The 13,932-nt window shown below is 42.5% G+C and overlaps 1 protein-coding gene across 5 annotated transcripts in view; it reads right to left on the reverse strand.

The window, feature by feature from the left end:
* Positions 1-1,888: 1,888 nt before the first annotated feature.
* Positions 1,889-13,932, reverse strand: part of CAPN3 (calpain 3) — a 354,142-nt gene continuing 342,098 nt past the window's right edge. For all 5 annotated transcript variants that reach the window (XM_063947837.1, XM_063947835.1, XM_063947834.1 and 2 more), the window contains 4 exons: positions 12,492-12,570; positions 10,462-10,578; positions 8,739-8,797; positions 1,889-2,342 (listed from right to left, as the gene is read on the reverse strand). In XM_063947837.1, coding sequence (XP_063803907.1) covers positions 2,316-2,342; positions 8,739-8,797; positions 10,462-10,578; positions 12,492-12,570 — 282 coding nt within the window. In that variant the 3' untranslated portion in view covers positions 1,889-2,315. The remainder of the gene's footprint in view (positions 2,343-8,738; positions 8,798-10,461; positions 10,579-12,491; positions 12,571-13,932) is intronic.

The following is a 13,932-nucleotide window of genomic DNA, read 5'->3' on the forward strand; positions in this document are numbered from 1 at the left end:
CTAAAATGGTGCATGGCCTACATCATAAAACTTTCCTGGAAAGACTAATAGAGCTTATTATGTATAGTTTGGAGCAGAGAAGGGAAAGGGGTGACATGATGGAAACTTTCGAATATACTGTACTATGGGTTTTAACAAGATGGTACTTTATCACCATGCAATTTATCACCTTTCAAGGCTTAGTATATCTGGTCCATTATGTCTTAAACATGGGTGATTCATTTTGTGGAGAAATGGATATTACAATTTTCCATGGGCTTGCAGTTAAATAGGCAAAGAACATTGTGGTTTAATTTCGCAAAGCTCTCTCAGGTCATCTTAGAGTACATTGCCTTGGCTGCTAGTGATGTGGGGGGATCTCTCCTTTAAATTGGTGAAAGCCCCTTAGTGTTTATTGTCTGACAATCACTAGATAATAGCAGCCTATAATGCAGTTTGTGTTAGGAAGTCCAGAGATGTGGGTGTGGTTCATCAAATCGACAGTATCTAGGTCGACAATGTTTAGGTCGACCACTATAGGTCGACATGGATGGAAGGTCGACAGGGTTTCTAGGTCGACATGTGCTAGGTCGACAGGTCTAAAGGTCGACATGAGGTTTACATTTTTTTTTGTGTCGTTTTCTTCGTAGAGTGACCGGGAATCCCAATTAGTGCAGCGCGTCCCCTCACATGGCTCGCTTCGCTCGCCATGCTTCGGGCATGGTGCCTTCGCTTCACTCGGCACAGATTACCGTTCCAATCGTAGTCCACGTGGATCGTTAAGTATGACAAAATTCAAAAAAATATATTTTTTAAAAAAAACTCATGTCGACCTTTAGACCTGTCGACCTAGCACATGTCGACCTAGAAACCCTGTTGACCTTCCATCCGTGTCGACATAGTGACTGTCGACCTATAGTGGTCGACCTAAACATTGTCGACCTCGACAGTGTCGACCTTCAGACCGGATCCCCAGAGATGTTGGGGGTTCTAAAGCCCATTTCTACCCAAACAATATCCATCTGCCCTGCAGAAATACTAGTAGAGCTAGCAGGTGAGTGAGTCAGGGGCAGATTTATTAAGCCTGGTGAAGTGATAAAGTGGGACGTGATAAGACACCAGCCAGTAATCTCCTAACTTTAATTTTCAAACCCAGCCTGTAACTTGACAGTTAGGACCTGATTGGATGGTGTGTTATCACCTTCCACTTTATCACTTCACCAGGCTTAGTAAATCTGCCCCTGAGGATGTAATCTCCCTCCATCCTGGTATATAACATTGTGCCCCCTTAAAAGTTGTCTGACAATCAGTAGATCATAGCACCCTATACTGCAGTATGTGTTGAGAAAGCCAGAATATATAGGGGGTTCTGAAACCCAGGTCTCCCCAAACCTGACATCAAAAACAGGGAGGCTCTCATTCATCAGGTAAACAAAACAAAAAAAATCACATTCAATATTTTTTTTATCTATTTCTAGCCGATCTAAAAGCACAGTAGGCGAGTGGTAGTCTTTCAGTGTTTCTCAAGTGACATGAGCAGTACTTGAAGCTGTCATGCTGTATTGTGATTGTCTGAGCTGTACCCGACTGGACATCAGATTAAGTGACACATTTAGTCAGACTTTATCGAAAGGACTGGGCAGTCTGTCCCAAAAAATCTCAAGGTACAGTATATTCTCCCAGATCGGCTACTTGCAAAATACAAATAATCTTATACAATAATTTGTTTTAAATGTCTATGTTTTAGTTATGTGCTAAGTGTACAAATGCTATCATTGCACTTAAAACTGTATGTTTCTGAATAAATGATGACAATGAACATCTGATGGGGAATGGTGCATGCCTTCCATTTATTAGTACTGAACTATTTAGTTTGTCACTCTCGCATACAAAAAAACGGAGCATTCAGTTATCAAATATCACACCTTTTATTGCTTCATGGCAAACGACACAATGAAGTCATTGAGGATTCACATTAATAAAAACAAATTGTGAGTAAAGTGGGGAAACTTTCTTCACAATAGGTGACGGCTCTATCTTGCACACTTTAAAAGTTCTACCCATGTTTAGTTATATTGATAGGCACACACTGATCTAATCAAAGACTTACAGCTAGTCACATAACCATTGCATTCTAGTATCACAAGACCGTAATCTGCACTGTAACCCACAGCTATGTAACAAATGATAAACAATTCTATTTATATTCTATAAGAAAATGGACATGTATATTTAAGAGCTATGAGGTAAAGATTTGCTGAGATCCTGAGTCGGTCCTTGACTGAAAGTAACTGAGAGACGTAAGCAGAAGGATATTTGTGTAGCTTATGTTGATTTTAGGCATACATAGTAAGCTGCAGCCACTGAAATACAAATAAGAAAAAGTGCAGTTAAGAATTTATTATTAACATTATTCATTTACTTATACTAATACTAAAACAATCAAATAAATTGTTAAACTTTTTAACAAGACATTGGGCCTAATTCAGACCTGACCGTAGCAGCAAATTTGTTAGCAGATGGGCAAAACCATGTGCACTGCGGAGGGGAGGGAGGGGGGGGGGTGGAGATATAACATGCAGAGAGAGTTAGATTTGGGTAGGTTAATTTGTTTCTGTGAAGAGGGGAAATGTTGGCTGCCTTATTTTGACACTGCAAGTTAGATTTCAGTTTGAACACAGCCCACCCAAATCTAACTCTTTGCTCATGTTTAAATCTGCCCCCACCCCTGCAGTTCTCATGGTTTTGCCCATCTGCTAACAAATTTGTTGCTACGATCAGGTCTGAATTAGGCCCATTGCTCCAACAGCAACACTGGAGTTAAAAGTGCCCAACTAAAACAAAAACATTTACAATTGAAAAGTAAATCTGGGTACACACTAGGCATTATGTATCGCCCGTTTGAATGGTTTATATATTGCAAGACCGTCGGCGGGTGTGTATCCCCAATATGTCTGTGATAGACATTGTTCACAGACATGTCGTGTTGGCTGTGCCACACAGCCGATGGCCGATATATCGCTGCATCTGGCTGTGTCTAAAGACGGTCTGCTGACCACCCACACACTTGCTGCGGGTGGCTGACTGCTAGGCTGGGTGTCTTAACCAACACGTTGATTGGCCAATAAGTGTGTATACTTACCAGGATCGGCCACTCTGCGTAACAGTGGGTCTTCCAACATGTTGGTCAGGTGTGTACCCAGCCTTACACTTTCTTGTTTATCCTATGGGGTACACTGGAATATACAACCAACAACCATAACATTGAAACCACCTGCCTAATATTGTGTGGGTCTCCTTTGTGCCAGCCACCAAAACAGCTCTGAACCATTGAGGCATGGTCTACACCATAGGTTCTCAAACTCGGTCCTCAGGACCCCACACAGTGCATGTTTTGCATGTCTCCTCACAGAATCACAAGTTAAATAATTAGCTACACCTTTGAACCTTTTACAATGTGTCAGTGAATAATTAATACACCTGTGCACCTGCTGGGTTACCTGCAAAACATGCACTGTGTGGGGTCCTGAGGACCGAATTTGAGTACCTGTGGTCTACACAAAACCTCTGAATGTGTCCTTCGATCTGGCATTAAGATATTAGCAGCAGCTCATTTAAGTCCTGTAAGTTGCGAAGTGGGGCCTCCATGGCTCGACTTGTTTTTCTAACACATCCCACAGATGCTTGATCATATAGAGATCTGGAGAATTTAGAGGCCAAGTCAGTACCTTCCTTTTTGGTGGGTGTGGATCACAAGGTCGACGTGGTCAAAAGGTTTATACGGAAAAAGTTGAGAGGACTTTTTAATGTTTTTTTGTGTCGTTTTCACAGCACAGGAACCCTCAATTAGTGTACAACGTCCCCTTGCATAGCTCGCACAGGTGCCAATTGTGGTCCACATGGATGGTAAAGTATGAAAAATATGAATAAAATTGTAAAAAAAAAAAAAATCATGTTGACCTTTTGACCATGTCGATCATTAGTGGTCACTTATTGACTGTCAACCTTTCATCCGGATATCCTTTTTGGTTTAGTTCCTTAAACCATTCCTGAACAATTTTTGCAGTGTGGCAGGGCGTATTATACTGCTGAAAGAGGCCATTGAATAACATTGCTATGTAGGGATTTACGTGGTCTGATTAGGTGGTGGTACATGTCAAAGTAACATCCACTTGAATACCAGTACCCAAAGTTCCCTAGCAGAAGATTGACCAGAGCATCACACTGCCTCTGTCAGCTTGCCCTCTTCCCATAGTCCATCCTGGCGCCACTATGCACACGCACTTGGCTGTCCACATGATGTAAGAGAAAAGGTAATTCATCAGACCAGACCACCTTTCATCTCTCTCCACGTGCATCCATGAGCTCTGGGCTCCCATGACCCTGTTTCTGGTTCACCGATTGTCGTTCCTTGGACCACTTTTGGTAGGCACTAACTACTGCAAACTGGCAACACTCCACAATACCTGCTGTTTTGGAGATGCTCTGACCCCGTCGGCAAGCCATCACAAGTTGGCCATTGTCAAAGTCACTCAGATCCTTACGCTTGCCCATTTTTTAAGCTTCCTACACATCAATTTCAAGAACTGAGTGTACACTTTGCTGTCCAATACATATCGCACCCCTTGAGAGGTGCCATTGTAATGCGATAATCAAAACTATTCACTTCACCTGCCAAGTGAAGCAAAGTTTACAGTTATGGATTATAGGTGTAGTGCTTCAACTGGAATTTTGCTGCTTCAAATTTAGCACAAAGTTTTAATTCCTTCTCTATACCCACACAGTCAGTTGGAAGGCTGTGTCTACTGGAGTTGGTCTTCAATTTTCTGAGCTGCAGCTTTTTTGGTTTATTTTTTTTTTTAAATAGATTCTTTTATTTTACGTAATAGTACATTTCAATACAACCCCGATTCCTCTGTGGGTCCCTGTTGCTGGAACTGTAGGCAGGGACCAGCAACATTCGGCAGTAGGAGCCAGCACTGGAGGTGTGGATACTAGGTAAGTGGTGCTTGGGAATGGGCAGGGGGAAGCTCTTAGTCATGTCGGCCTCATACAAGCTGGCAGGTAGGCGAGGGTGCAGCTATTAATTATGGTATCCAGTCCTCGTGCTGAGAATTACAGGGAGGTGTTCTTTCTATCTAGCACCTTCTCTTTGGTGATATTCTCTCACATGCAGCCAGGCAACTTCCTTCTCCACTTATCCCCTGTCTCCAAAGGTGTATTGGTTGCTCCTGTAGTGGCTGAACAGGGACATCTTCAATTGGTTTCGCCCTTTCACCATTTGCAACTGGAGCACTGTGACAACATACACCAGTCTTTGAATTTGTGAGGCTGTCACCCTTCTGTGCTTTTTTCAGGGTTTTCATTTTTAAAAGGAGTCAAAGCTAATAGAGGTGTTGGATCCGATAGCAGTGAGGATAACTGATCTAGTCAGAGAAAGTAATAAATGTTCCAGGTACTATGGCATGGTGGTGTTCATGGCAACGTCGTAAAACTGGAAAACAGATTGACTCTGCAATCAGCATGCATTCACTTCACCAAAAATTTTTGATTGTGGAAAGATGTAGTCAGTCAAATGCTAACATTATGGCATGTCAGTTCAACAGCAAGGAGGAGCACTTCTAGTCAAAGACAAGCAATCCAAAGGCATTTTTAGTAGAGGCCATGTCAGTCCATCTGATCTTCTCATTTACATGTTCCTCCAGTACCAATGCCTTAACTGATCCTATAGAAAGTAAGTGTGGCCACCTGTAGGGTCAGCTTGCTAATGTCCCCAGTTTTCTAGTGTACTCCATATGGATGAAAGTGAAAATGGGATTTGTATACTGTTGATTAAAATTATATGCAGCATGTCTATATTCTTTGTGTAATTGCGGCTGTATATACATCTGAAAACCACGTTACAGTGTTTTCCAGGAAAACCCCATAGCATAGCATTTTGTATGCAAGTACAGTCGCAGTCACACAGACAATGTAGGCATGCTGCATATTTTAATCAGCATAAGCTGCTCGTGTGTCCTTACTTTGCGGCTTAGATGCATTTTCACTGAAAAAAAAAACGCAAAAGAAAGACGCTCATGCTACCGAGTTACACAGCGCTCATGGAGCAAAGATAAAAGAGGACACATCTGTAGGTTTCTCCAATGGTGACAATGAATGGTCACCCTTTTACCCAATGGTTCTCATGGTTAAAGTACTGAGTTGTTTGTGTATTGTGGGAGAACCTCATGTTTTTTTTGCTCTTATATGGCTGCTCTTGTGGCTTGTCTAGAAAATAATTGAGGTAGCTGTGGGGATATAGAGGGGGAAGATGTTTAGCTGAGCTATAATATCTGGCCCCCACTGGACTCTTGGAAAAGGATTTAATTTAAGTATAAAAATTTCTCTGTCAGGGTCCACAGGATCTACCTTGGAATATATAGTAGCGACAGTGGAACGGGCACCAAACAGTTAAGCTTTTCAGACTCCCAGGATGCAATGGGTCAGTCCCCTATATCCCAGCCTCCCGTCCCAGGCAATTCAGTTTTTGGTTTGGTGTGGCAGGAGCCATACCACTTTTAACGGTTGGGCTGCAAATTTTTTCGCAGCCATAAGCTTTGTTATTTTATAGTACACTGCTCAAAAAAATAAAGGGAACACTAAAATAACACATCCTAGATCTGAATGAATGAAATATTCTTATTAAATACTTTGTTCTTTACATAGTTGAATGTGCTGACAACAAAATCACACAAAAAATATCAATGGAAATCAAATTTATTAACTCACGGAGGTCTGGATTTGGAGTCACACTCAAAATTAAAGTGGAAAAACACACTACAGGCTGATCCAACTTTGATGTAATGTCCTTAAAACAAGTCAAAATGAGGCTCAGTAGTGTGTGTGGCCTCCAAGTGCCTGTATGACCTCCCTACAATGCCTGGGCATGCTCCTGATGAGGTGGCGGATGGTCTCCTGAGGGATCTCCTCCCAGACCTGGACTAAAGCATCCGCCAACTCCTGGACAGTCTGTTGGTGGATGGAGCGAGACATGATGTCCCAGAAGTGCTCAACTGGATTCAGGTCTGTGGAACGGGCGGGCCAGTCCATAGCATCAATGCCTTCGTCTTGCAGGAACTGGTGACACACTCCAACCACATGAGGTCTAGCATTGTCTTGCATTAGGAGGAACCCAGGACCAACCGCACCAGCATATGGTCTCACAAGGGGTCTGAGGATCTCATCTCGGTACCTAATGGCAGTCAGGCTACCTCTGGCGAGCACATGGATGGCTGTGCGTCCCCCCAAAGAAATGCCACCCCACACTATTACTGACCCACTGCCAAACCAGTCATGCTGGAGGATGTTGCAGGCAGCAGAACTTTCTCCTTGGCGTCTCCAGACTCTGTCACGTCTGTCACATGTGCTCAGTGAGAACCTGCTTTCATCTGTGAAGAGCACAGGGCGCTAGTGGCGAATTTGCCAATCTTGGTGTTCTCTGGCAAATGACAAACGTCCTGCACGGTGTTGGGCTGTAAGCACAACCCCCACCTGTGGACGTCGGGCCCTCATACCACCCTCATGGAGTCTGTTTATGATCGTTTGAGTAGACACATGCACATTTGTGGCTTGCTGGAGGTAATTTTGCAGGGTTCTGGCAGTGCTCCTCCTGTTCCTCCTTGCACAAAGGCGGAGGTAGCGGTCCTGCTGCTGGGTTGTTGCCCTCCTACGGCCTCATCCACATCTCCTGATGTACTGGCCTGTCTCCTGGTAGTGCCTCCATGCTCTGGACACTACGCTGACAGACACAGCAAACCTTCTTGCCATAGCTCGCATTGATGTGCCATCCTGGATGAGCTGCACTACCTGAGCCACTTGTGTTGGTTGTAGACTCCGTCTCATGCTACCACTAGCCTACCACTAGCTACCACATCAGCCAGTAAGCATAGGAGCTGAGAAGTGGTCTGTGGTCACCACCTGCAGAACAACTCCTTTATTGGGGGTGTCTTGCTAATTGCCTATAATTTCAACCTGTTGTCTATTCCATTTGCACAACAGCATGTGAAATTGATTGTCAATCAGTGTTGCTTCTTAAGTGGACAGTTTGATTTCACATAAGTGTGATTGACTTGGAGTTACATTGTGTTGTTTAAGTGTTCCCTTTATTTTTTTGAGCAGTGTATTTTTTCTTTTTATGAGTGATCTTTCTATGCATCTTAAATGTATAAGGTAAAGATGCTCCAACAACTCTCCGTCTGGTCGCGACAACTGTTACCTCTGAGTACACTGCTGTTTCGGCAGGCGTTAGACTGGATATACTAGCAAGTCCATACTGACGATCCCTAGTTTTTGCATGCACATATAAATTATCTCACGTGAATGGCTTGACTGTCTTTTACATATCTTCTGCTTCCAGTAAATGTTTTTAATGTTACTTTTAAGAGAATATGGACATTTAAGGCACTCAGTCGAGCTGAGTAAGTTGCAACTGGAAGGAATTCGAGCTTAGGGGGTTGTGTATGTTTTTATTATTTAGTAGTCTTCAAATAAATACACCTGTGCACCTGCTGGATTACCTGAAAAACGTTGACTGTTTGGGGTCCTGACGACCGAGTTTGAGAACTTGTGCTTTATATTATTATGTATTAGTGTGCAGAGTAATTGAAGACTACCATTAAATAATAAAAACATACACAATCAGCACTCAAAACTCCAATTTTACTTTTAAGCTTTGCATTGCGGTAATCTGCAATAAAGTAAATTAAATGCTGAATATTTACCTCCAACACATTAAGCTTGATAAGACCATCCCCATCTTTATCAAAAGCATGGAACGCTCCTATGGAACAGAAGATAAATATTTTGTTATAAAATACTATTGTCTCATCATGGGAACGATATGTTCTGGCATATTTATTATTTGGTTATCAGCCACTGTCTTGGAACTGTAGACTGAAATTTATGCTGCTTACTTGGACATATGAATGTTTCATTTAACATTGGGCCTCATTCAGATCCCGTCAGATCTGAGACACATCGCACAAAGTACAGACTTTCATATATAATAAAATTCACCTTATAAATTATAGTTTTCTAGTCTTTTGTGGTGCTTAGGCTGTTGCATAAATATAGTGTTGTCTAAGAATTTTGTGTTTATACAGGTTTATATACAATCAAATTGTATAGATTTAAAATAATATGCCCCTCTTCGGAGATTTAAAGTATTGGGAATTATTTTTTTACTTGTTTCATGGTCTGCACTACTGTAAGATTAATGTGTGTGGAGATATACAGTAGGTGTGTGGGCAACTGATCGAGTTTTTCACTATGGGGTCTATTCATGAAGCAGTTAAAGTGTGGAGAAGTGAGCCAGTGGAGAAGTGAGCCTATGGCAACCAGTCGGCATTGAAGTAACATTTATAATTTGCACACAATTGTACGGAGCAGCTGATTTGTTGCCATGGGCAACTTCTCCACAGGCTCACTTCTCCACTATTTTCACGACTTCATGAATAGACCCTTATGTCTGTTTGGCAGTTAGGCACCTCATGTCTGCAGAACATGTAGCACAATGAACAGGAAAGGCCAATGATGAAGTCTGAACGTGTACTGTGTGTAAGGAACTCTAAAGCAAAAGAGAAAAAAAAACTTCTGACAGAATACCCCAAGAATGCCCTGAGTCACTTGGACTACAGGCCCATACACACTGGGCGATTTTGAGCTGAAAGCAGGTCACTTTTGGTGTGTTGAGCTGCTTTCAGCTCAAAGCCGCCCAGTGTGTATGCCCAAAAGATGAGCGGTGAGCGCTGATGCGCGCTCCCGCTTCATCGCCAGCGGCCGCCATTCATCTACTGGTATTACCAGTAGATGAACGGCGGGGTGAGCGCCTTTCCATAGCGTCCTGCTATGGAAAGCCGCCACCCCTGCTGACATCGCTGGGTAGGGGGGGAAAACGCCCAGTGTGTATGTACCTTAAAGAACATCAATCCTGACAACAATACTACAAATCACTGTGCAAAGATTGTGGAGAAAGAGTATGAGAAACATAAAATCAAGCAAATTCACAGAACCTCAATTTGTGGTAGAAAATTGGTTACAATTCTGAAATGACGTGCTTCAATTTCCAGGGTGACCAATTAAATTGTGTTTACAAGTATTGTATTTCATGAATAAATGTTATTTGATTTGTACAAATATTCCATGTTATTCTATTGATACAGTATATTTTCTTCTGACTTGATAGTTTTCTGTGTTTTTTTACCCATATTAATACAGCACATATTAATTATAAACAATCAGCAGAATCTTTACAAATTCACAAATACAATGTGGTATCACATGCCTAGGGATGACTTTCAGAAAGCAATAAAAGTTGCATTCATACAAAAAAACATGCTCTTGGAAAGTGGTGCAAGACTTTTTGCTATCACTCTACAGATTTACATGACTAGGTGCCTGTGTTTTGAGTAATATTAATATCTGGGGGGAAAAAGAGCAACTTACTAAACATTCCTTCCAGACGCACAAAGCAGGAGATAAAACTGTTGAAGTCAATGATCATGTGCTTGTTAGCATAACGCATTGTAATGATGTCATACAGCTGGTTATTCAGGTGGAAACCTGGGAAAGGAGATACGAGAATGACAATTAGTCAAACTATTAATTTCATTTCTGACCCTTCCATCCTTTCCTGGAATATTTTGTCGGCATTCATTATATAGACTCCATAATGTTGGCGGGTACAAAATGTCGAGAAGGTCAGAATGTCGACACCAAATTTTAAGTCTGACCCCATAACCCTAAAATGTCTATGTTGACATTTTAACTGTATCGACATTATGGTATTGACCTTTTGACTGTTTAGAATGCCACACTTTTTCCTGCTAGTCAGTGTATGTACAGTAAGTACACTTTTGTTTTCTTTATATTAACTCATTAAACACCACCCAAAACAGAAGTGCTATTTAAGGGCCCGATTCTAATGTGTAAGGGATTGCACAGCGGCAGGGAAGCGGCTGTGCAAATGCAGGAGGCGTTATTAGGAGATAGACACCTCCTGCATCGATCTGCGAGATCCGAGTGCCAGTGGCGGAACTTGTGAGTGGTGACCCAGGTGCAAAAATATAATTTGGGCCCCCCTCCTCCACCCCACCCCAAGTTCACAATATGCCACACAGCAATGGGTGACAGTGTAAGGCAGAGGGTGACCACAGAAGGCAAGGGGAAGCAGAGGGTGACAGCGGAAGGCAGTGTAAGGCAGAGGGTGATGGAGAGGCGATGAGTGACAGGGGTACAAGCACAATGTCCTGTACGGTGCAGAGAACAGGGGGCATGTACCTGGGGGGCAGGAACACAGTGATATCTGCTCTGCCTGTGACATGGGTGCCCGCCCTCTGTGCTTTCTTCAGTTTGACACTCAGACAGGCATACTCTGACAGTGCCAGTTTGTGTGCTGCCATTAATTCACAGACAGCAGTGAATCAGAATAAATGTGCAGCTGTTTCTTAATTAGAGGCTGTAATCAGCGCTGATAGGTGGCAGGACTCTTCTGTCAGTCCGGCACACACAAGGTCAGCCCTGACTACCTAAGGTAAGGGGTAGGTCCCTCGGGCAGTGGGGCCCACCCTAGTCTCTACACTGGGCCATTCATCCGACATTGCTCAAAATGGTCTGCGGAGTGGTTTGGGCAGGGGATAACTTATTGCTGGTCTGGGCAGCAGTGGGCCCCTTAGTCCTCAGTGGCCCTGGTGCAATGTACCTGCTGTGTCAATGGTAGTTCTGCATCTGCCAAGTGCTGTGTCTGAGTACACAGCCTATGATCAAAACTTCGACCATCGGTTACGACTCGCAGTGTTAGCAGACCACAGTCAGTCTGTGTATGCTGAAGCTTACTCAGACTGGCCATAATTTACAGACAGCCGGGTCCAGGAAGTCTGCATCCAATAATGCAGAACGTGGGCCTGACATGCCCCTGTTTTGAAGAATGGATGCAAGTGCCACAGCATGTCAGTCATGCTGTGGCTAGGAGGAGGATGTGAGCGACATGTGCAGAACGGGTCTTGCACCTGCCAAACCTACAAACATCAGATTTGTACATAAACCGCTGGGTTTGCATACAAATCTAAATCAGGCCCTAACTCACTTCTATTGTTAAAGACCCATAACTTACGTCCACGTACCATATGTCAATATGTGATGTGCCTGCCACCAATGATGTAGATAGCCAGCCACTAGAGACTAAAAAGCAATTACTCCATTACACTGTTACTCATTGTGAATCTAGAAGACACCTTCATTAAATTCATTATCTGCTGAACTATTGCAGAAGTTTATAAATGAAACAGTGTAAGACTTGTTGTACTGAAAGCATGCATAGATGTGGTAGCCTCACCAGAAAACCATGGATGATAATCAGGATTATTATTAATATCTGAAAATACCCTTCTCCCCTCGCAGTTACCTAACATTCCAAGTCTCTCTAACCCTCATTGCCAGACTTGTGGGCCATATCTGCCATTGATTTGATTTGTTACCTGCTTCATTGACTGCATTACGCATCTCATAACTGTTGATGGTTCCTGACTGGTCTGCATCATATCGCAAAAATATTTTCTAGAATTAAAAATAGTACATTATTTATTATGCATAGAAAATTATTGAAAGCTATCCAATAATTCTGGGTACAGCATTGCAAATATTTACATTGTTATAGAATAAAGTATTTTCTCCAAATCAGACCATGTCCCCATCGTAAACTGTTCTGTGTTGTATCGCTCATCATTTAGTGAAGTGGGGCACTTCTCATACAAAAAGCTTGTTTGGAATTGTTTTTAGAATTCACAGAGGGGTAAATAGGGTTGGTGGCACTAAGGGCAAATAAATAGTGCCCTTTGTTCTCTAAAATTAAAATATTGGTACTGACATAAGAAAATGCTTTGCACACACATTAGAGACACTGAAGAGCAAGATACACATAAATATGACATAATCTGAGTACTGTATATCAATAGGCACCTTTGTATAAAAGTGATCATTTACTTCTAAATACATTTTGCAGCTGACAGTGTTTGCGTCATGTGCAGGTCTGCCACCAGGACCGGTGGGCTCAGTACAAATTGTACAGGCAGAGTTTCCACCTTGAAAACTCGATATTTAATATATGGGCCCTATAGTGTACATAAATATGCATAGTGTACATACTTACACACAGTGTACAAACATACACATTTTGTACATATAGTGTACATTTGTACATACACTATATATATATATATATATATATATATAGATCTCACATATATATCTATATCTATGTACAATACATACATATTCACACAAACAATGTACACATATACTTACTGTACATGCATAGTGTATAAACACACATAAATAGTGCACACATTGGTTTATCTATAATGGGTGCAGAATGTGGAGTGCACATAGTCCAGGGGGGTGCACCCGCAGACTCTACCTCTTCAGAGACATATGTCGGTTGGTGCTGTAGAGTAGCAGAAAATCACTGCATAATGGCACACTGGGCATTTTCCCATTGATTTATGCATACAAAATAGATAAGTCACTGGGAACTTGGCATGGGCGACGTGTTCTCGGAGACCTGCGCATACACAGTAGACTGGAACAAGAGTCTACTGTGCGGCTATTGAAGAAGGAGATGGTGATCACGTGCTAGGCCATGCTCCTTATCATAGGCGTGCGCAGCACATTTTATTAGGGGGTGCACTTGTTGGAGAGGTGTGTCTAGCACCGCCTTTTGGGCGTGTCTAGCACCATCTATTGACGGTCAACGTAATATAAAATATCCACCCTTGTACCAATCCTAATAAAGCAGATACATTGTCAGATGTTGTGGTGTGCACCAAACAAACACCCCTGATGGCACTCACTGCAATTACACTGCTCCTCCTCAGCCTAGTCTGGCTCCCCCCTGCAAGCTGCAGTCACTCACTGACACTG

Source organism: Pseudophryne corroboree, chromosome 12 (assembly GCF_028390025.1).
Source record: "Pseudophryne corroboree isolate aPseCor3 chromosome 12, aPseCor3.hap2, whole genome shotgun sequence".
Lineage (NCBI taxonomy): Eukaryota > Metazoa > Chordata > Amphibia > Anura > Myobatrachidae > Pseudophryne > Pseudophryne corroboree.